Consider the following 24463-nt stretch of genomic DNA (forward strand, 5'->3'; position numbering starts at 1 on the left):
AACTTATTAGTACATTATGACTATTTGAGGTAACAGCGCTTTATTAGACATTGATATACAGTGGATAATAAGGGTAATTAGGTGAGTAGGTGGTATTCGAACAACATGGTTACGTGTCAGCATACAATCATCCTTATCTCATCGCCGCATATTTTCTCAACTTTCACTTCTCATTCACGTATCAACGAAGTTTTACTCACACGCATATACATATATGTTTTCTCTATGTGTGCATTTATAAATGTATTTCTCATTAGTTACAGTATACAAGGACAGCTTTCTCCTCGAAGATGTTTCGAGGCTTTTTCGCTAAACACTAATCGATACTCTCATCGTTTGGAAGACTTGGGACTTTGTTGTTGCTTACCTTGCTTCGTTACCAACTTAGACTAATAATAAAGATTAATAATTAACGAGAATAAGATCAAGGATTTTCAAGGTGGACGCTATAAATTGTCAGTAAAGGAAATATTAATTGTATTAGTGACTCGAGAAGATGATTTCCTATTTCGTTAACATAATCGAAGTAAGAGATTTATTCGATTACATACACACGTATTTCTCGTCGATGTAGACTATCGAAGAAAGTAATAAATGTACTGATAAATGTTATTAGCGTAATGTGTTTAATGCAATAAGATGTCTAAAATTTAATATGCAACACGATGTGATAAATAATAACATTTGCAATAATGTTATAAATAATAGACAAAATACATAAGAGATAGTGCATAATAAGAATGCATTATACAAAAATGTGATTTGTGCAGTGCATTTTCGAAAATGTGCATGATACTTAGTAATGTATACATAATCGATTAGAATTAAATATAAAATTTATAAATCATATCACTTCATATTAGAAAATTTTATATTTAATTCCATTTCTTTTATATTTAATTTAATAAGTAAAGTATTCATACGCATTAAAGTGGTACTTTATATACAAACTTTTATAATACGGTTCACTAATTATCTACAAAAAAATTGGCATAACAGTTCTAAAAATTGTAATTATATAAATATTATATAATTTCTAATAAGTCGCTACATTTTTTAAAATATTAATGCTATGTTAGTTCTATTGCTAAGATTCGTCATGTTGGCCGCATATATGTAAAGATTCTTTACATTCTGAAGGAAAAAATATGCGGCATTGAACATCTCAATATATCTTTTAATTACACGCAAATTAAATAACCGGGAGTCTACAGGGACGAGTATACTCTTTCCATATAAATATATCACTCTTTCCTTTAAAAAACCATCATTTTACACGGGAATTAGTAAGATGTGTATAATCACGAGAGAGATTCGTTTATGAATAGCATTGATCGCTATGTTGGCAGTGCCAACGACTATGACTAAAAAAACTCGCAACGCCGATAGAATTATGAATAATAATTAACAACGGTTCGATAAAATGCCTCTTTGCAGGTATCGGTTTGCTGGTCAGATGAATTGTTTAATTCATTTTTCTTTCGAAAAATACATTTTGTCTCCCCTTTGACGCATATAATGATTACAAATAAATTGTTTTTGAACTCTGGATCAATAAATACTATTTGTTCTTGTGAATAATATTTCAAATTGGCATTTACGATATAAACTGGAAATCGTTTAAAAGCTGCTATATCAAAATATTTGATATTTTTTCCACGCGATTACGTAACAATATTATGATTTTAAAAAATGTGTGTCTCTTTGTCATTTCAAACAAATAAGAATAAAAGTTTTCATTGTAGTTTTTCATGTAAAAATATGAATAAAAATGAATATATTTTAAGAAGAATATGATATTCAAAAAAGTGTGAATATTTAATATTTTAAAGATATTACTTTCTCCTTAATAAATTATCTTTTCGTTTCTAATTTCTAGTTTTATTTGTCTCATTGATGCAGAGTTCAGCATATAACGCGCTCTATGTTTTATACATTACATACGTTTCATAGAATTGACATTGCCTGCTATAATCCGTCAGCCAAGCGCAGTCATTTAAATACGTACAATAAACATCTTTGGCATTAAATTACAAGATATATCGATATTCTCTACTTCGATTAATCTCCTCATTAATTTCCTGGCACTAATTGCGGCACCTCTTCTAAATGTATTCCTCTAAATATGACTTAAGCTATTTGTCACGACGGCATGGCAGTCGTCGACGGAGAAGAAACGCGCGATGAGTGCACCGAAGATGTACATAAATACACTCATATTTCTTTGTATACACCTAGGTATTTTATGTTATTTAGTATCTTTTTTTTTGTTATTTCGTATTGGCGAGTTGAGTGAGTTGAAATCTATAGAGTCGTTCGGTTGTATCGTCGAACAGATTGAAATATTTGTCATCATAGTGAGAAATTTACTGTATTTAGTAATACACATATGTTATGTATATATATAAAATTACTGAAATAAACTGAGCACAAACGTAAGATAAAGTGCATTAATCAATAATCAAAATTAGATCAAAAAATTATTTACAAGACATACTTTACCTTTTCTAGAAAATTATTACGAGATCTTTGATATTGAAAATTACGTTAATTCATTGTGACAAATCACTAATACAATCATTAACTACAATATTGTATTGATGAAAAATAAATAAAATTTTAATAGCATCGACGAATCAAGTGACAACCGTTCGCATCAATATTTGAAAAAGCATGTACTTTCATGGGTTTTTTGTGTTTTGTATTCTTAAAATCTCAACACTAAATATATATAATATATAATGCTTCATTATGTATATATATGTATACATATATATATATATATATATATATATATATATATATATATATATTAAATAGTATTCTTCGTTCGATTAAAACTGTTTAACAGTAAATTAATAATATACATATATTTTTGTGTATATATATAATAGATGCAGTCCATCTCATGTGTCAACGTTATCTTTGCAAACAATCGATAAATTATAAATTCAATACTTCAACAGAGAATAATGCACAGCATTAAATCTATTTTCTATAATGGAAAGAACAATGTCAATTTATGTTATGCATCTATAGCATCACGGCGATAGAAAATTTCTATTCCGAAGCTATTCGATGACAATTTGTTGCAATGCGTACAACAGAGATAGAATAACGCTTAGAATCAGAAAGTTGCTTTCTTACAAGTTACATTTTAGACATATTTTTACACTACTCGAAAATAGCGTTGCCTTCGTTCCAATGCGTTATGAAAAAAATCACAAAAATTCTGATTAAATTGCAATAAATATTTTCATTCGAATTTGTGGAGAATCTCTTGTTTTTGTATATAAATTTAATTTACTTTCACATAATTTATTTTTAAATAAAAACTTTAAACAATTTTAATTTCATAATTAAAATTATAAAGATTCACAGAGATAGTTTATCAATAGACAAGAAGAAGGATTAAGAAAAGTTAAAAATGTTAAAAATGTAAATGATTTATATAATCTTATCTAATAAACTATATAAAATCGCTAACAAATTGAATATATATATTTAATTTAATATATTTATAAATATGTAATTATTTACATAAATCGCGATATCTATATATAAATATTTCAAAATTAACTAAATAAAGATTTTATTCAAAATTAGTATATTTATAAAAATAATTAGTGAAGTATAAATTCTAAAGAACATTCTTTCGCAATCCATATTTCAAGATAAAAGATTTTATCCGAATATTTTGAAAAGCGAATATATATATAGGTATTAATATTGCTTTGATTAAGAGAGATTGATAGTTTTATAACACGCATGTATATTATCATGCATCGAGTAGTGAAAAATAACAAATCTGCATAATTTACGGCCGGAAGCATCTTTAACTCTGTAACTTTGTCCTTCGTTTCTCGGAGATATGCTGTGTGTTTCGTTTAAATCTAGAAAACTTATGTACTACTAATATATCTCTCTCTCTTTCTCTCCTCCTCTCTTTCGACATTTAGATTTCACTGCGAACTGGTCGCAGGATAAAGAAGCATTTAACTACACATTGACTTTTCATTAAAATTATCGTCTTTTTCATCCAATAAAAAAAAAACTCATGTTAAATTAAATTATTTCTCTGTTCATTCATGATTATATACATACATATATGTATATATCGATTGATTTAGATTGTTATGAAACGATGAAAAAATATAAAAAACAAAATTTTTCTCTAATCTTTTTTCTTCCCATTTAAAATTTAAACACAAAATTAATTAATCGGTATCGTTGCCACTAGTATTTAAAGAATAATATTAACATGTCTCAATGGAAAAGTTAATTAAACAAAATAAATGATACACATTACTAAAAAATAATGTAAATTCTCAAAAAATTACAACAATAAAATCAAGAATATGTTTAAAATCAAACATACCTTCGCATATTTTACATTTCATACTGATGATTTTGAATTTTGATCTGAGCTTCAAATTCATCGCATACATATCTTTCCTGAATATGTTGCGAAGAATATGTTGAGATAAATCATGCGGCAAATACGATTGCCGCCAATGTTAAAACGCTCAATCGTTTAACCACTGCATATTGTATGATTAATGCCTATGTGTGGACAGATTTCTTACAAGTCATGACCCAATCGGTCCATCTCGGCCAAGAGGAAATCGACATCAGCTTCCGTTACGGCGGCACTGGAGATAATATTCCTGAAGAAATTGGGCCGCCGATCGTCCGGCTGATAACCAACCATCAGTGTACCAGCTTGCATCATGCGGCCCTTCAAGATTGGACAAATCTAAAAGCATATTAATAGATTTCTTTAATTCCGAGATTTTTTAAAAAAGAAATCGGAAAATTATTATTTTATTATTAAAAAATCTAGAGCTAGATCTTTAGATGTGTCAGATATTGCTTGTATTTCTATAAAATGTCTTTGATTCATCAAACGCACCTCGGCTAAAATTTTTATTCTCTCCGCGGTATGTGGCATGTTTCGCACGCGCGTGGGCAGGTACCAAAAACAGACGTTCACCAATTCAGGCTCGAGAATCAGATAATATTTGTCAGGCATTTGTTTAATTCTTCTAACCATATACTCCGTCAGCTCCATCAACCGATCCATGTGTTTCTCGAAACCTTCTGTGCCCTGATAGTAAAATATTAAATTTATCTCAGTAAAAATTGATAAATCACCGTAGAATAATGCTGCTTATAATGTTCCTTGAGAGAGGAACAGAGTCGATGAATAACGAGGAAACATAAAGGCAGCTCTCTAACAATGTAATGGATTTTGTACCTTGGCGCGCCATTGCAACCAAAGCTTGAAAACGTCATTGTGACGTCCGCATTGAATGACCTTATCGCCAGTGTCGTACCTCACGTCGTATAACTTGTCTGTCATAAACAGGTATTCCGCGGACATTTGGTTACAGCTGATCAGTAGCCCCTGCAAAGTGAAAACAGCTCTCGCTTTCAAAATCGGTGAGAGACGGTTGCGTATTTTTCCGATAACGGAACGCTTCCAGAATTGTCTCGCGGTTTCCGATTGACAGGCCGTTGGAAGGAGGAGGAAGAGGGTGAGTCTGTCTGGGTCGATACGACATTTCAACACATGCGCACGAGGGAGAAAATTCAGGATATTGAATTTACAAAATGGCGGATATGCCACACTGATGTTGCGCTCTATTATTAGAGACCATTGTTTTCAAGTTTTAAGATTATCCTTTTTAAAATTTATTTCTTCAGACTTTAATATTTATAAATTTCTGCATCATATAGGAAAAGAACATGTAACATCGATTTTGATAACGCTGATGAATATTCCATTTTAAACTGAAAAAAAATTCTTTACGATTTAATTACCATTTATGTATTTTCAACAATTATTATTATTTTTAATATTAATATTTGACAAATTGTAAGAATTGGATATTTAATTACATATTATATGTAGCCAATAAATTAAAAATAGATTAGTATTTCTTCATAATTCTCAATTTGTAAATGTGTATTTAAAAAACAATACGATTGTCAATGTTAATGAAAACGTGGACATCGCTCTTCAACGTCAACAACAACGCGGCCTGACAAAAGCATGGCGCAGTCTCCCCCGGATATCTCGCGGCAGCCGGTGCACGGAATTTTAATATCCGAAGGGGAAGTACGGAGTTAGCAATAACTGAGTCGCGCGGGGGGATGAACCCTCCCTAGCGGCGTGCTGCAAGAGGGGGAACGGCAACATATGTTATCTCTTAGTTTAATTAAATTCCTGTAGTGCCGCGCACCCTGGCACGTAGATCTACCCCTTGGAATGCGGCTAGTTGTGTCGTTGGCCTTGCGCGATGCAGGAATTTCAGTATGTTCAGAAACAGGCAGGGGAACTTCCAAAAGTGTAATGTCTTGGACATATCGCAACGTCAACTTTTATTCGTCGAGGAATATTCTTTTTTCGAGATTTTTATTTGTCAGCGTTTTTTAATCGTGTTGAAATAAAATAGTCTAAAGTAAAAACGGATAAAATGTCATAACTCGGGTAAAACGTCACTCGAAAAGCAAAAACAATTAGTTTAAGAAAGACAATGTGATGAAATCTTTTCATTAATTTATCAATATTTTTATAATGTATAGATAGATTATATATATATATATATATATATATATATATAATGTATAGATAGATTTGTTTATGATAATGAAAATATATCTAATAATTAATCACACGCATATTTAATATAAATCATAACTTACGTCTTCCTTAAAGTGAATGGTGGAACATTGAAGCAGGGCTCCCATAAGTTTATGAGGATTCCATGTCACCGAGTCAGCCCTGAAAAATCATATGTTGTTAGAATTACATAAAAAATTTTAATTTGCTTCAAAACATAATTTCTAATTTTTAGGAAGTAATTAAAAAATAATTAGAAAGTAATTTAAAATTAATAAACAAATGAAGGTAAAGTATTTTGATTATTATTATTCCTACACAGAAGCATTATTAAATCTTTTTTGTAAAAAATTCTTTTTTCTCTATATATTATTATTAATTCTTATCCTGCATATTTTTTATGGATTAAAATTGTCTGCAGTAACATTGCATTTCATATAAACCAAAATCACTTTATAGATGATATGGAAGAATTATTCTTCCTCTTATCTTCTGTCTTATCAGTAACCTGTCGAAACGAACCGCATCGAGCCGCATCGAGCTGACTGAAAAAGCCAGCCGACCTCAGCTGGTCGTCAAACTCTTATCCACTCCCACGGGAACCAATAGGGGATAAAATATGAGTTATCTTTCTGCTGTGCCATGAGAAAAGGTCTATCAATTCAAGAGAAGAGCTATTAATACAGCCACAGGACCGGATTTAGCCCCCTGGTCCTCTGGGACTCACTCCGGTGATAAAAACCTTTAACCCTTCTTAATCCTTGAAGAAGTATTATGAAATGTGAGAATCTACGTTCACATTCTTCAACATAAATTTGTGGTGTATTTTAGATATTTTAGCAGTAAAATAACATTAAAAAAATTTTAAAAAAGAATAAAAAAAGAAGAAAACTAAATCTGATAAGACACAATAATAAATAGCAAAATGATATTGAGCGAATATAATAATTGTTAAAAATATTTATTTTTTTGTAAAATTACAATTTAATTGAAAATTGAAAAAGTTGCATGTTATTTTTTTTCTAATTGTAAAACTTCAGCTTTAAGTATATATACGTCGTGTGCTATATGATAAATGTTAGACTTGGCAAGTGACATGTTTATCGTGACACTGGTCCAGCGTGTCGGTTGAATGCTCCGTGGATGATACGAGGGTACTCTTGAAGCACCCTTGAAGCACGATTCGTGTCGTTAACAGATGCTATCCATTATTTAATCGTGTGCATCTTCCTCTATGTTGCAGATTGTCATTTTCATTTTACTCTAAATTTCGTGCAATATTTTTTTTTCATTCATAATATTCTATATATTAATTTTAATTTGCACTTATTTATTTTTGTGTTTTATAAAAATGGACAGCATATTATTTAAAATGTATTTATATAAAATTATCGATGTTTTTCAGTATATAAAATATTTTGGTGGACAAAATATTAGAGTTAAGACATTTTTTTATATTTAAACATATCGGTATATTAAATTTTAAAGTTGTCTAATCTATGCAAGAAAAAGATTGCATTTGCAATGCATTGCATTGCATTTGTTCAAATTATTTCATAATTTACCATAATTTATAATTAAAAATAGAATAGATAGAATTATATCTGCAATTTTACATTATCCTAAATTTTCCACGATAAATTTATGAATAATAATTTAATAAAGAAGTAAGATAGGAAATGTTCTTCGTACATAAGATTTCGCCAAGTTCGTATAGAGATTGTACTTGAAAAGCGTGTATAAAGTGCGAGTGATTAATGCGATTCGCAGCTGGAGCTGGCGCGCGTGGCACCCTTCCATACGCTTTTAAATTTATCCGAGGTGCCAACCTCAAAAGCCGCGCGATATATATTACAGGAAATGTTAATTACCCGCACCCTTAAGTGTGATATGCGTAGACTACGTGCAAAAGTTCTATAATGCGAACTTTACGCCTCTGACTCAGTAATGATAAAAAAAAAATGTTGATGGAGTTTAATTCCTATCGGGACATTATATGTTTTCGTATTGCAAAGATAGATTTTATATAGAAACCCAATCCCCCCTCCCCCCTCTCTCTCTTTCAAAGAATTTTTTTAAAGAATAGATTAAAAAATATCTTTGTAATAATAAGAATTAAATAACAATTAATTTCTTCGAGAAATTAATGATAAGATAAAAACTTATAATTAGGAACTTAAGGTTTCTCTGATTTGAAGAAAGTTGAGCAAGTGGTCTGATATCTCTTCCTAAATGAGTTGAACCGTACATTTCGAATTTCCCGTTATACTCGCGATTTTCAACAATTTTCCTTTTATATCGATCATTTTCGAACAATTTTAACCGAGAAGGTAAAATCACGGCATCCATTCTTGGTTTTACGCAATCCAAAACGGGAATGCGACGAGAACGGGGAGTAAAGAGGACCGTTCAGAGGATGAGGGAGGCAGTTCTCTTTGTACGAGTTTAATCCGGCATTGTCAAGGCACCGGCTTTTATTTCAGCCTTGCGGAGGGAAGACGCAGTGGTGGCACGACGTCGCTGTAAAAGGAGAATTCTGTTCCACAAATGTGCTCCAGGGAACTGATCCAGCTGTTGCTCGTGCGTCGGATCTTTCTCGGCGTGCCATTCGTTTGCCATTTTAATCAAGACTTCCAGGAAGGAAGTACCCATCGCGGTACAGTCCGCGTAAAAAAAATAAAAAAAATCGCGAATATGTACTATCTGTCATCGATATAATAGGAAAAATAATTCATTTTATGATAATTTTCAAATAAATTTTAAATATTCTTGTAAAATATACATTGGAAAAATTCCGTAAAATAAATAGAAGATGAGAAATGTTTTAATAATAAAATATAAAATTGTTACAATTTAAAAAACATCATAGCCATCTTCATATCCTTATTTATTATGAATAAAAAATGTATTTTATCTATTATTCATAATAAGATAAAATATATTTTTTTACTTATCAACGTCTTCGAAATATAGTGACGATTGATAGATGGCTTGCTATCTCTTTTTATACATAAATCATTCCCGAGAGACTTCTCGCACCGATTTTCAGGTCAGGGATTGTGTGTTGTCGAATCGAGGGAGCAGATGCGCCTGGATGCAAATCGTGGATTAATCTCGCCAACCCCATACGTGCCTCGTCCGTATCCCTGACCCCTATCACAGCTCGGAGGGTTCCATTGCGTTCGCGTTCATAGATATAGTAGGTGAATCAGAAATCGTGGATTTTCTCCCGCATAAATGTAGATTTTTGATGGAAAATTTAAAATTAATGTTTCTTATTCAAATATTCAATTGAATATTATATTGAATATCATATTTTTTTAAATTTTAATATTACAACTAAATTTCAAAAGTTATAATTCTATTTAAAATATTTTTATACATTTATAATATGTAAAAAGTACATGCTATTCGCTTTTCGATAATTGTTTAAAATTTTTGTATTGCTAATGCAAGAAATCATTCTAAAGCAATCTGGTGCCAGCCCCTAGTAGCATCCTAATCGCGGTTTATGCGAGCAATACATTACGGGCTGACTGCCTTCGACCATTCTCATGTAAAATCATTTTCAGCCCAGCGTTCGAATCGCAGTTACCTCGTAAAGGGACGTATTGATTTTATTCCACATATACAATATACATTGAGTAGAAGGCGTTTTTTAAAGAAGTCCATCATAACTAAGCCCAACTAAGCTCCCCGACAAACTATAAAATATACGAATTAAATCTCTTTCCCCCCTCCATATACGATATTCTGACTGAATCACGGAAGTAAATAGAATTACACATTACGTAATTACGATAATAATATATAAAAATACATTATAAGAACAATAAGCATATAAAACAATAACAATTTAATTTAATAGTAATGGAAAAACACTTTCATCAAAAAATTATTAACGGGATTTATAATTTTTTTTATAATAATTCAGTTGTCTCTCGCTCGGTATGCAAAGAAAATAAATCAAAATCAATTTTAATATTTATATTAACACTCACCGTTCGATGCCAGATAATCTCGGGTGCCTGTACTTTCTCGACAGAAGCAGTCCACCACCCCAAGCCGCCTGGAACAAAAATATAGAAAATTGAGAATGCAATATTTGATGATGAAATGCAAGCAAGCAATTAATTTGAAAGACAAGATAATAAATAAGCAAAATGCAGAATTTCGTGTTAAGCACTTCTTAATCTTTGACTTAGACTTTCCCTACAGTTTGCTGTTGTATTGGAACTTCTGCCGCTTCCCGCATTTATTATTTATGTTAAGGCTCTTACGCATTTGGCATTTACAGCTTAAACTGTGTTTGGATGGACTTGATTGCATAAGCGCATCTAATTTAAAAGGGATCTTAAGTGAGAATATCCCTTAAAACTATTTAAATATTCTCTCTCTTTTATTAATCATTATATTTATTATTTCATTCCAATTTTTAATTAAATCGGTATTTATTATTTTAGTTAAATATAAAAAAATTATATTACTTGATAATTATATTTTTATATATTAATGAGATTAATATGCAGGGAAAATTTGCTTATGATTTAAAATAAGTATTATTTACTTAAAAACTTTTTAATTGTCTAAAGGTATTAATGCTTAATATCTCCTGATATTAATGTTATTTAAATTTATATTTGATATTCAGCACATAAATATACATGTTTCCACATTTTTCGAAAAGAGCATTACTTACGTCGACATGCAGCCAGAGCTTATATTTTTGACAGATATCAGCGATTTCCGGGATCGGGTCGAATGCACCAATAACCGTTGTTCCCGCAGTGGCATTCACGAAGAACGGTATGTGACCTTTGGCCTTACGCTCGAGAATTGATTCTTCCAACTTCGATGGAATAATGCGACCGCGTTCGTCGCTAGGCACCATCACGCAGTTATCCGTTCCGAGGCCGCAAACGGAAGCGCATGATTTCACAGAATAATGGCACTGCAGACATTAATAATCCATGCAAATCGTAAACAACCTAATCAGTTTTTTGCTTCTCATGTATATAAATAATACAACTCTACTTACATTTAATAAAAATTAATTTAATTTCTCAACGAAAAATTTACAAGTTTGTAATTAATAATTTTAATACGATATATAACAATTTATATAATTCTATACTTTTTTAAATAATTTTTTCAATTTTTAGACAATAAAGTTCTTCTCCGAAAGTTGAATCTTATTAATTAAAAAATTAAAGAGTTCGCGAAAATAAAGCAGAATACAATTTTTATTAAACATTCTCTTAAATTTAACATACCTGATCGGACGTAAACATAACCAACTGCCCTCCAATAGCAGAGAGTCCTTTCTCTTTATAGTATGGGAACATTTTATGCCTGGCCGCAAGAAAGGCGTAAAGATTGCTAATAGATCCTCCTGGAGCGAGAATGGAATCGCCGCAATTCCAGCCTATAAGCTCGCGCATTTTTTGCAAAACGAAATGTTCCATCAGAATAAACACAGGAGCGATCTCGTAGGTAAACATGTTCGTGTTCGCTGTCGCGGTTAGCCATTCACCGGCCATGGATATTAAATCGAGGCCGCATGATAGTTGATTGAAGAAGTGTGGATGTCCTAAAAAATGAGAGAAAAAGATTTCCTTAAAGATGTTGTAGTCTGATTTTATAAAATTTCTGGCTTAACGAAAAATATATATGTATTCTTGTTAAAAATTATGCAAATGCAACGAAGAATTAATTACTGATTGGTCACTGACAATAATTAATAAATCATTCTGCCTCGAATGTGGCTACACTGATTGTTGACAAGTGGCTCTTAATAGCAAAGTAATTAATAACACTGACGTGGCACGTGTTCGAGTATTATTATGCCACACGCGACCTCGTCATAACGCGTAAGCCAAAGGCACGCTAGAGAAAAGGCGCCTAGAGAGAGAGTTTTAAGCTCTTCCAGAGTACGTTGTCATCCGCTCGGCTGAACATCGCGCGAGGATCAAGCCTAATGCTTCTGTTCGATGGGATCTCAGCCTTCTGATGCAACTAGGGGAGCGAGTATTTTATTTTCCCTCTCTTTCTGACATAAATGCGTAGCTATGTCAGCCTTCTAATCCGTTATTTGCGTTACGCATTAAACGTATTTACTTTAAATCAATATAAGTAGGTTCATAAAAAATTTTTTATATAAATTATAAAATACAAAGGAAATGATAAGGAAAGAATATGTGACCATCGAAATTTAAGAAGAACATTACTTCCCATGTTTCCTCCCATGTTTCATCCGGAAACAATCAATGAAACAGACAGGCACATAGAGGAACCCTTCGAAAGCACTAACACCTTTTGGGATATTGTAAATCTCTTGATCCTTGAAATATGATGGATTCACTTCATTGAATATCCGGTATCGAAAAGACTTTGACCCTTGTGCGTTCGATATATTCTTACACATTTTGCACAATATACCAACGTATCAAGTCATTGTACAAAAATAAGAAATAAAAAGATATAAAAAGGCTTTAAAAGATTTTTAATCTATATAAGAACTACTCGAAATTATTTCATATATATTTATCAAATATATTATATATATTTAAATAAGACGAGCAAAAATTTGTGTTATTTGATGTAGATTTAATGTACGATTTTGTTGCCTATAAATGTATTTTAATTATCTATTTTAAACAATTGGTACGTGGCATCAGTGTTCACCATAAAGTATGGAGTTTCCCTTCATCGACGGCTACTTTGAGCTTGGGATTTGCCATGTGGCAAAGTTGAATCAACGTTAAAAGCCTAGAAGGATAATCTTCGATTCTTGTTAAAGAACTCATGAACATGGACCATGTGTCTCCATTAAAAGAATTCCATTAATAGAGAATAAAATACTTAAGTAAAGTAGTAACAAATATTCTTCAACCTGGATTTTTATCATCACTAAAAATATTGCACATCATTGTGTCCATTAATATGTCCATTTAAATAAAAATAATCTTTAGAATACAAATATGATTTTGCTAATATATATTTTTTTCCATTTTAAAAAATTTGCATTGACTGGAAAAATATTTCAAATATTAGTTTCTCACATTCATCTTGAACAAAGCGTCGACTAATTTTCATAAATAATCATTTTGAATCATCAATTGACGCGAGTATCAATGAATCCGACGCGAAAACGATCTCAGACGCGATACCAGACAGTGATATTTGAGTCGTTTGTCGTACTGTTATTCGCAATTATCTCGGTCCGTGGATCATGGCACGCGTCCGGTCGAGGGGTGTGCGAAAAGACGATCTTTTCTCTTTTTCTCGTCTAGCAGGAGCGACAGAATCGCATTGCGACTAAGGGTGGAGCAGGATTCGATGGTCCGAAGCGCCCGCATTTTGCGCGTCACACGCGTCGCTGCTCGACTAGATTGTTTGCAGAGGCTCTCAAACGCATGCAGCGTCCAAGAAAAACAAACAAAGTGCAGCCAACTGATGCAAAATAAGCCGCTTTTCATTATGTAGATTTGTGTCGCGAGTTCGAAAATGCACGGGCATATTTGGCATTCTTTCGTAAGGCTGTTATTGTTTGTATTATTCTCATCTTGTGCTATCAGTTGATGTATACTTATTGTTTTCTTATTCTTGTAATTATCCATATTGAAAATAAATTTTTAAATGAATAAGATGAATAGTGATTTAAAAATGAATAAGATTAAATGAATAACGATTTTTAAAAATAAATAAAAATGAGAAAAATAGAACAAGAGTTAAGTCTTGTTTTAAATAGGACAAATCAACATTATAGATTTGATTAGATATTAATTTTGAAGAGATATTAACTTTTCAAAATTTTTAAATCTCTCCTTGACAACAACATCCAGAGATAATAAAGATAATTAAGTACGTTGATATATTATACTGCAATTAAAATGCGTTGATATTATAAATTATATTTTTTAGATTACATAATTTTTTATAGTTTCATAGTTTCATTTGATTTCTTATTTTTGCAATCGTATTTGTGCTTATTTAGCTACATGATCTCGACAAGATCTCGATTTTCAGCTGCAACAATAAATGATTTGTCTCAACCGCCAAACGTTCTTCATAGCTATCCAGAGAATCATTTTCCGACTAATTTGCTCCTGCCCTCGCGTAGTCGAGAGAAAGAGAGAATGCAAGGAGAACCTGCTCCAAGCAGGCTGCGGTGATATATTATAGGGCTCGGGATTTGTATGGAGCGAAGTGTGTAACTCGGGTTTAACATTAATACCACGCGATCAATCATACCACTCATAAGGAAGAAAACATTGTGCCTGGCATTGCTGTTATGTTACTCCTATAAAGAATTTTACAAAATTGTGTGTCATAATATGCTACTTTTATGTTATTTCATTTAAGATGTATTATATGATGGTCATTTTCTACATATTTTATTATATTAAAACATGCAAATATTATCTTTGAAAACTAGATACATTTCAGTTTTATTTAAAATATATTTGAAATAGGTACGAAAACATTATATGATTTTAATAAATCTTATAAAATTATTTCTTCCTTTCTTTACCGGATAGCTACCGGAAGTCGAGTGCAATATACTGTTTTATGCCGACAGGCAATCAAATCCGTTGAATGTTTTAAACGCCCGGTATGCTTGATCTTTTTCAACAGGAACTATCATCGCACGAATACCTACGTGATACGGCATTTTTCGCATTCCGTGACGAACCGATTTGCGCATTCCGCGACGAACTATCGATATCAATTTAAATTCCTCCGACGCCGTACCCCGATGCTTTTCCCGCGTTAAAGCTTCGCAAAATACCGCTGCCCCTATATCGCGTAGTATGTATCCTATACCACCCTTTACAGTTTTACTCCCTATTTACTGTTTCCCCTCGACCCTGCCGAGGAAAAATCGTGAAGAAATGGCTCTTAATTACACCAATCCTATTGAATTCGCTACTCACGCAGCAGTGCCACATACATACTTTAACATAGTAGCAAGATGCTTTTTATAATTATAGTTTATAATTATAGTTTATAGTAATTATAGTTTAAATTTGTTTAAATAAAACAATTATTTTTTTAGATTATAATAATTTAGAAAAATCTATTGAATAAATATACTGTATAAATGTGTATTGCTTATACAATAAATTTATAATCGTTTTACAATACAAATAATTGTAAAAGTAATTTAAATTTTAGATTTCTACCTATTATATCTTTTTCATTTCGAAATGTCACTTAAATCCATTATTATTGCGTAGCCGAAAATATTTTTATTTTTGATATGTATTATTGATATTTTTGATATTTATTAGTATAATATTATATTATAATAATATTATAATATTATATTAATATTATAATATTATATCACGACTTTTGTCGACATCTACCGATAGATTTTTCTTCATAATCAGTTTCGCTTCCGTTATTGATATCTTTCAACATACCTCTGATATGTGTCCGCCCTTTCAAAAGCGACTTCTATATCGATACACATCGATTGATATTCTTCAGAGACAGGAAATTTTTCCTGTGGCCGAGGGTAGATCATCCTCCCAAACCCGATACGCGAAGGGTTCTCGAATTTTGTGGCATATAATCTAATAACGAGTTTTTGTCGGCACGTATCGTGCACGCGCCCTTTGGTGACGAGGGGATGATCACGCGGCCCTCGGTTCCTTTTACGTGGACTGTAGACAGACCGGATTCCTCCTGGCCTAAGTTTAGTTAGGTTTGCTCCATTGTGCATTACCATCTATTCAAGCTGGTAATCGAATCCTACCGAGATAGCGAACTTTCGCACGCCGAAAGGGAGATTTGCGGTTGACTTTTGGTATTTCGCCAAGCCGCTATATCACAATCTAGCTGCTTCGACAGATTGACGTTATTACTGCAATATTTCTGCGAATTGAAACTCACCTCGATACCATGAATACATTTATTTTGCACATATATTTTCTCACATTTTATTAGAATGAAATGATTAAAGAGAATCTGAAGGTTTTATTGAATGTATGAATATTGAATATACTGTATACTTTATAGACTTTATGACAAGAAATTTGTGAAATTAATTAGAAAATTTAAATAAGAAAGAATTAAGTTATAAAAAGAATTCAGTTAGAAAAATATATAAATAATAAATATTAAATTATATTTTATATTAAGAAGAGTGATTTATTTCTTTGTATCAATTAATTTAAAATTTTATTAAATGGCGTACATCTCTCACGTTGACACTTGAAAATTAAAATCTTAAAAACTTATAAAATCTTACTTCAATATATTCAATCATCTTTTAAAATCAATTGTATGATGAAAATAACGCGAACGTAGCTTTATCTAAAAAGATGCCTTATAGTATTTCATCTTTAATGATACGAAACATGACATAGCACGTGGCGCAAAACGTGACGCGAAGATATCTTTCAGTTTTGTAGTTACTGCGTATACCCCGATTTATATTATAAATACCACGTCAGTGTGTTTATTTCGAGGGTCGGTCGAGCTCTATTGCCGATGTCTGTCGTCACCTTATCTTTGCTCCTCTGCGAGCGCGTATGCTAAATTGAATATGAAATTATGTGGCTTATCGCCCTCGGGGATAGGGACGCGCGATAGCGCAGTGTTAAAATGCTCCTCCTGACAGGGGTCTGCATTTTTGTAATATTTTTGTTCCACTACCTCAATAGCATTGTGCATCTCGCGTTTTATGTTGATGCGAGTTTTAAAATAATTCTGATTTACAAACTTTTTTGCATTAAAAAAGTGTTTAAAAAAGAATTTATGAAAAATATTTGAAAATATTTAAAATTCCATTACTTTGTATAAAACATTTAAAATTATTTATGATTGAATAAAATATACATCTCTTTTTGCATGAAATATAAATATAAAATTGTTTGAAAAATTACAGAAATAAGATTTCGATAGAAAGACTATATTGGAATGAAATACAATAAGAACTAGATCGATGACAGAATATAAATATTTATGTCGGTATATGTTTACTTCTGTGTAACGGCTGTTACTGAAGTATGTTTCAATTTCGAACCATTTCGAGATATTTCGAACGAATGAGAAGCTTTTCTATTATATGTTTGATATTTAAAATGCTTTATTAATATATAAAATCATGACTTAAAGTAATATAAAGTAATACCAAATTATCTCATAATACTTTTATTATTTTCGGATTTATAAATAGTCTCAAAATGTTAAGAAAAAGAAGAGAGAGAGAGAGAAGAGGAAGAAGAGAAAAATACTCTTTCAAATTTGCCGTTTTCTGTCCTGAGAATTTTGTTACAATTGTTTTTACAATTAGATTTTCGATTAATTTTAACAAGCTTTTCTTTTTTAAAATATATACATCTGATACGTCTTCATTTTACTATTAAAAATAAACTAAAAAGTATAAAAATAATTTATATATATATATATGTATTAGATTAACATCTACGATCTAACTCTTATTGGTTTTTTTCTATTATCGAAATAATTGGAAATTATTATTAATTTATACTTATAAGCATTCTCTCTATTTGTAATATTATTTTTGTTTTAAATACGTATACGTTACGCTTAATACTTGTAAAATATATATTAACAACTGTGACTTATTAGTTATAGAAATTGATTGATATGTAATCGAAAAATATTAGATTGAAATTGCGCATTATTTATTTTAGTATATATAGAAAACAATTCAAGCTCTGTACTTACCTGTTTTCACTTGATACTTTAAGGTCATGGAACAATCTAGTAAGAGCTGTTGAAGAGTCAATCCGGTATCAGGTATTTCAAGATCGAGTAGACGCATCATGTCGGCAGGATGATGAAAATCGAGGACCTTCGCATTTCTATCATTCGTTGCTTTGACGAAGTCTAGCAGGATATCCACTACCTTCATCAAGAACTCTCTAGTGGCCGGATAACCTTCTGCGTTGTTTGGCAGAATGTCTGCGAACAAAATAAGAATATACGAACACGAATCATATATACGAATCGTCTATTTGTTAGATGCTGCGGTATGCAATAATCATCAGTATAAAACATCTAAAAACATCTAAATATTTATACATTTATGTATAAATTTTGATTAGACTGTTTAGATTAATAAAAACATTAATAAGTTTCCAATGTTTCCGAAATAAATTGTGTATCGATATTGTCTTTATGATATCAAAATATCAAGATGTTTTTATATATTTCTTTTTCTTTTTCTTTTTAAGAAACTAATAATAATAATTCATGCACAATACGATACAATAGCTACAATAACTCTCTAATTGTTGGGATCAAGTGAAATCTCTTCTACAGCGATATCGAAAATTAAAATTGTATTGACAAGATTTCCTTTCGGCTGTCATTTCATCGACCTACCATCATGACTTTGACGTCATCCTCGAAGTAACGCGTAATTAGAATGATTTCACCTCATCAAACAATTGAAAGTATAGACCTATATTGACACACTCTCACTTGTTTGGTGGGATGACACCATCTTATTCTTCTTTCTTCTGCTCATAGCAAATTCTTCATGGTATCATAACGCTGTCTAACATTAGTATAATTCATTGCGTGCAAAAATCATGCATTATATAATTATATATATATGATATTCTACAAACATAAATTCAAAAACGAAACAACACACACACACACACACACACACACACACACACACACACATACATACAGGCAAAGATCTAAAAGATAACTTTACACATAAATATATATATAATATTTTATCGAATCTTATAGATACGATACAATGAAGACAGAACGAAGTCGTTACAGCAGAACATTTCAATGTACTCGTGGTAAATCCTTGGCAAATTGAACTGTCCTTCTATCGCGGAACGACCATAAAATACCCCATGGAGTAGACTACCCCTCGTCTCTCATTGCATTAAGGTGATCCCATGGATAAACAGCCAAGCTACTATAAGACTTCGCTTTCAAATTATTATTTAGCATTTTTAAGAAGGGGTACTGAAAACGATACTTCTTAAGAAGATATGAAATTGTCCTTATTTTTTTGTTTTTCTTTCTACATATATGTATTCCTCAGAAAAATACATCAAATATTATTATTTTAAATCACAAGTAACTTTCCCGAACAAAAAAAATATTGATTAAAAATTTGCAAGTTTTACAAACACGCTACTCTGTTATTCTTTAATTTAATAAATTTCCTATTAAATAATAGATATTTGAACGAAAGTATTTCGTGATAATTTAAAAAAATAGATCTGTTATCTGTTCAACAATAGTTTTTTTCCCAACAATTCTTTTTCAATGATCGTAAAGATCGTGCTAAATAAAATCCGAATAAAGAAGGAAGGGCGAAAACTTATAGTGAATCGCCTTGAGCCTACGGTTAGACAAGGGAAATCCCCGGTTCCTAACAGTCAGATCCAGCTAATCCAGCTCCATCAATCTAATGTCTAAAGACCTTCGCTTTCTTCTCAAGGTTTATAACACTTTTCGAGATACGAACAATTTCGAAGCTATTGCAAGATTTAATTACTTAAAATAAATATTATTTAATCTATGAATTATTCCTGTCCAAAATATGCTATGTACTGTAGTATAATATATATATTTCTAGCTAGATAAATAGTTAAATACCTTATTAAAATCTTATTAATTCAAATGTATTTTAATCTTTATGAAATATAAATTATTTCGCAGATTTTGCCGAGTTTATATTGTTCAGTTCGGACTCGATATATCCTGCGTATAGTCATTCGGCACCAGATGTGCCTAGGCCCTCGTATTTCGACTTTAATCAACGCGTCTTCTGGGGATTGTTATATGCGGCAATTAGTCACGCCGATTTATACGCCGGATTACAATCTTAATTTATAGTAATACTGCAGATTTCGCATTGCGATGCATTCTCTAATGAAATTTTTGTAAATGCCTGTATATATTATTTGTATATATTATTATCTTTTTTAAATCACTCGAAGTAAAGATCTATTAAAGTATTCTACGAGCAGCACGTGCATGTCGTTATCGCCCGCTAACACTTCCCAAACGGTGAAGATGACAAACCCTTCCGCATCCCTGCGGCGTGTAATCTGTCCTCAGCCACTCGGCGTCTACCAACCTCTTTGGAATAATTCTAAATCCTCTATTATTATGCACCCTTCCGACCCACAAGCCTCGCGAAATCAGGACAATATTGTGACGCTTGGATTTTGCCCTCGAAAAGCTAAGTCAACGCTTGCGTAATGTAAAATGTACCCATGATATAATTTGTTTTTTTTAAATTTCATATATCACAGCCGAGTGATTCTGATGCGGAAGATTATTATATAGATTATTGAATAATCAAAATTGTGAATAATCAAAGCAGCATCCATGCAGAACACAATCGTTAATTATGTTAAAGAAGCAAAATATTTTTTTTTATATTAAATTCTCTTACACATGCAGTACTCAAATGAAAACTGATTAATTTTAAATCTTTATAATCACTTACCCGAGTACTTCAAGTTGCAATGCTCCTTCGAGAGCGAATAGGTGTTTTCGGAACTCATTAGTCTGGTAGGTGAATGCGTTCGTGCGAAATTCTGAAATCCAAAATAATGAAAACTTTTTTTCTTAAGTTGTCTGCATTTGTATAATATTTGCATTAGTGAATTGATTTTTATAACGGCAAATATTAAAATCGAGTGTTTTATCGAAGACCTTTAATCAATCAACAGAAATTTAATTTTCTTATAAAAATATATAATCGTATTAAATAACATTATAAGTCAATAAATTGTCGCTTGTTGGAAATCAAGAAACTAACACAATTAATCTAAAAATTACTAAATGGAATTACATTAAAGTCATTGACGAAGATTTTGTCGACAATGTTTTCACCAACACTATCTTCGTAAATACTAAATATATTAACTGATATAATCATTCACTGACATATACATTCACCGATTTCTGCATATTATTCTACTCCAAATTTAAAAGAAAATATATATTTATAATTTAAAAATAAAATATTCGCAAAATGGAGAGAATTATTCCCTTAACACAATGATAAATTCATTGCTTACCTGACGAAGTATAAAATGAGGACACAATTAGCACATGTTACCAGAGTAACATTTATACTAATCAAATGAAAATATTTAATGAAGACATTGTCGATGCCGATCTCACTAAACGAACAGATGTAATGAATGATGTGCAATGTGGATGCCTTACATATAAGTATTCCTTGATCGCTGTGATTTTAGTGCCGATCATTTGCACATTGTCCATGTCTCTGCTTGTGTCCCTCGCCTCAACAGTCCCTACAACAATCAACAACAGATTTCCGCTTCAGTCACGACGTACTGCGGCGTCGAGTCTTTGGCGAATTTTAGCGAGATTGCGAAATTGTTAAGCGAGATTGCCATCGCCTTGGCAGCGCGATAGGCTGAGCGACCGAAGAAACATGGACAGAGAGCAGTTTTTCGTCGTCTTTCTTAAATTAATTTCTAAAACACAAAGCATTCTCACATACATTTCACATCTCACTAACATTGAAAAATTGCAAGTTTTTATTAATGTGAAACTAACTTTTTTCTCAATAAAATATGTAAGATTTAGTCATAATATAGAGCAATAATAGTAGTATTTATTAGCAACTTACACATACACAACACATGAAAAATAAATAGAAAATAAATTGTTAATATACAGATAAAAGAAACACGTAGAAAATAAACTGCTAATAAACAGAAAGTATCTAAAAAAACAAAGCATTACAAGATCTAAATCGTAATTAATAGAAAAATAACAAAAAGAAAAAAGAAAAAAGAATTTGGATTATAAAAATGAAAAAAAATATTCACATAAAGAAAAATCTAATTAATAGAAAGTTAAAAATGATAAATATTAACAGAGAATATAAAAAAATTAAGAAACAATAAAATATAAAATAATATATATTAGAAATATTAATAAAATAAGATCTAACACGCAACATACCGTCGAATGAACGACCCTATGCGTAGAAGATAATTAAAGAGACTGCTCTTCAACGTGCTAAAAGAAGTTTAGATTCGTGGCTGAAGGCCAGAAAAACACACGACTATACTTAATTATTTGACAATTATTGCGAGTGAAAATTGATAAGCTCACAAATAAATATAAATATTGCGAACATTAAACGAATAAAAAAAAGAAATTCACACACATACACATACATAGAGCCAGTAAAAGTTAAAAGGAGTTTTAAACTTGCTATTATCTCGCGTTTATAAGATTATATAATTGTAAAATAAGCAAATTTTTATAGATTATCGAACTATCAATCGCACTTTGTGTTCTAAGTAACCAAACAATAATCTTCATAATTTTCTTGAGCAATCGCATCGCTTTGCAGTTTGAGTCAGTAGGGAAATCCTGGGATATAAGAAGCTGAAGAAAACTTGAAAGACGTCCATCAATTGTACAATAATAAAACATGCAGAAGAAAGTATAGAAGAGAGATAGAATGATTATGAGAAACGTGCATGATTAATGAATGCATTCGAAGAAAATATGTTACATTGTGTTGAATGTTGTCATCATCCGCTTTATCAAATCAATGCGTCGAAACTCACGTGTGTAATCTATTTTGGGAGAAATAATTTATTAAAAGAAAAGAAACAGAGATATAGGCATAAAAAATATTGATTAAATAATTTTTGGAAGATTAGTTCAATATATTAACAATAGCATTTTGCATTTCAATTTCCTCTTATACATATGTTTCTCTTAAATATTTACAAATTAAATGATTTTTAACTTAAATTGTATTCAAGAAATTCTTTTTGATCATTTTAACAGCAGATTCAGTCTTCACTTTTCGGAATTTAAAAAAATTTTTCTAAATTTATAAAAATAAACGATTTTCTTCAGTCGTTATTTTTTAAATAAATGATATGTCCTTATATTAAAAAAAAGATATCATATCAAATAAAATACAAAACGAATGAAAATTATAAGATATACTATCATTATGTACTAATTATAGTAAAAATTATATACAAATAGAGTTATTTATAGCTAAAAGTTATTTAAGAATTAATTTTAGAGTTATTTATAGCTAAAACTATAAATTATTTAGAAAAAGTGAATAGATTGATTATCACATGCTAGAAGAAAGACAAAAATTATAAAGTCAGTTAAACATTGAGTTTTAATTATGATTATTTTGCTTCTATATGAATCACATATCCTAAAGTAATATTTTAACAAAATTTAAATTGTTTTATACATATTAAAATTTTGATTATCAACTAATTAAATTATATATTTTGTGATTCCAATCTCTTTAAGAATATTCATTCTATAAATCCTTTCCAAAAATTTACATATTTTAATTCCAATTTTTTTACCGTGACGATTTTTTAAAATACATAGAATTATCAAGTTTTAAGGCATTCTCTAAATATATAATACACATATCAAAAATCAATTTTGAATCGAAGAGAAATAATCTATACTGATACAACCTTCATCTCGTACTTACCTAATCCCGCTGCTTCTTCCGGGTTTTCTTCGTGGCCGGGTGGCTTGATTTGCGGTCTTAACAAGGGCTAGGTTTCGCTTCGGAGCGAGCGTAGGCTTTAAGGGTGGAATGCCGACGAAGTGGCGCAGCAACGACGGGCTTCAGGGTGGTTTCCAAGGGACTGCTTCGTGTCGAAAACGCCTGGACGATTCTCGAGCTTCGGCCTGACTCGGCCTGCCTCGAGTCTGCCTGACCCAGTTTCATTTCAGCACAACCTACGCAATCACCCTCTCCAATGGGGGTGCTTTTACGTAGGCGTGGCTGTATCCGGTCGCAACTGGTGGGAGTTATATAGGGGGATG

At 31.2% G+C, this 24463-nt stretch overlaps 1 protein-coding gene across 3 annotated transcripts; it reads right to left on the reverse strand.

The window, feature by feature from the left end:
* Window positions 1-24463, reverse strand: Gad1 (glutamate decarboxylase). 3 transcript variants are annotated; one of them, XM_083096615.1, is made up of 12 exons: window positions 24123-24463; window positions 23157-23220; window positions 21827-21915; window positions 21099-21189; window positions 18329-18565; window positions 11899-12215; window positions 11325-11576; window positions 10627-10694; window positions 6709-6787; window positions 5258-5407; window positions 4913-5107; window positions 1-4756 (listed from the first exon to the last, which is right to left on the reverse strand). In XM_083096615.1, exons 3-12 carry the CDS (start codon window positions 21881-21883, stop codon window positions 4583-4585), a joined length of 1620 nt encoding a protein of 539 aa, XP_082952741.1. In that variant the 5' UTR covers window positions 21884-21915; window positions 23157-23220; window positions 24123-24463; the 3' UTR covers window positions 1-4582. The 3 variants fall into 3 exon arrangements, with proteins under 3 accessions (XP_082952741.1, XP_082952740.1, XP_082952742.1); XM_083096614.1 differs by lacking the exon at window positions 23157-23220; XM_083096616.1 differs by lacking the exons at window positions 21827-21915; window positions 23157-23220 and having other exon boundaries at window positions 2-4756; window positions 24123-24459.

The sequence above is a fragment of the Camponotus vicinus genome, unplaced genomic scaffold (genome assembly GCF_025532165.1).
Source record: "Camponotus vicinus isolate PSW18456_S1 unplaced genomic scaffold, iyCamVici1.0 SCAF_4, whole genome shotgun sequence".
NCBI classification, from domain to species: Eukaryota; Metazoa; Arthropoda; class Insecta; order Hymenoptera; family Formicidae; genus Camponotus; species Camponotus vicinus.

Excerpts from the sequence above, each read along its gene's own strand:
- Gad1 (XM_083096614.1), bottom strand. The coding sequence starts at position 21,883 with ATGGACAATGTGCAAATGATCGGCACTAAAATCACAGCGATCAAGGAA. Across the intron at positions 10,695-11,324 it reads AGCTCTGGCTGCATGTCGAC|GCGGCTTGGGGTGGTGGACT; the intron begins GTAAGTAATGCT and ends TTTTTGTTCCAG. Across the intron at positions 5,408-6,708 it reads CCATTCACTTTAAGGAAGAC|GGGCTACTGATCAGCTGTAA; the intron begins GTAAGTTATGAT and ends TTCACTTTGCAG.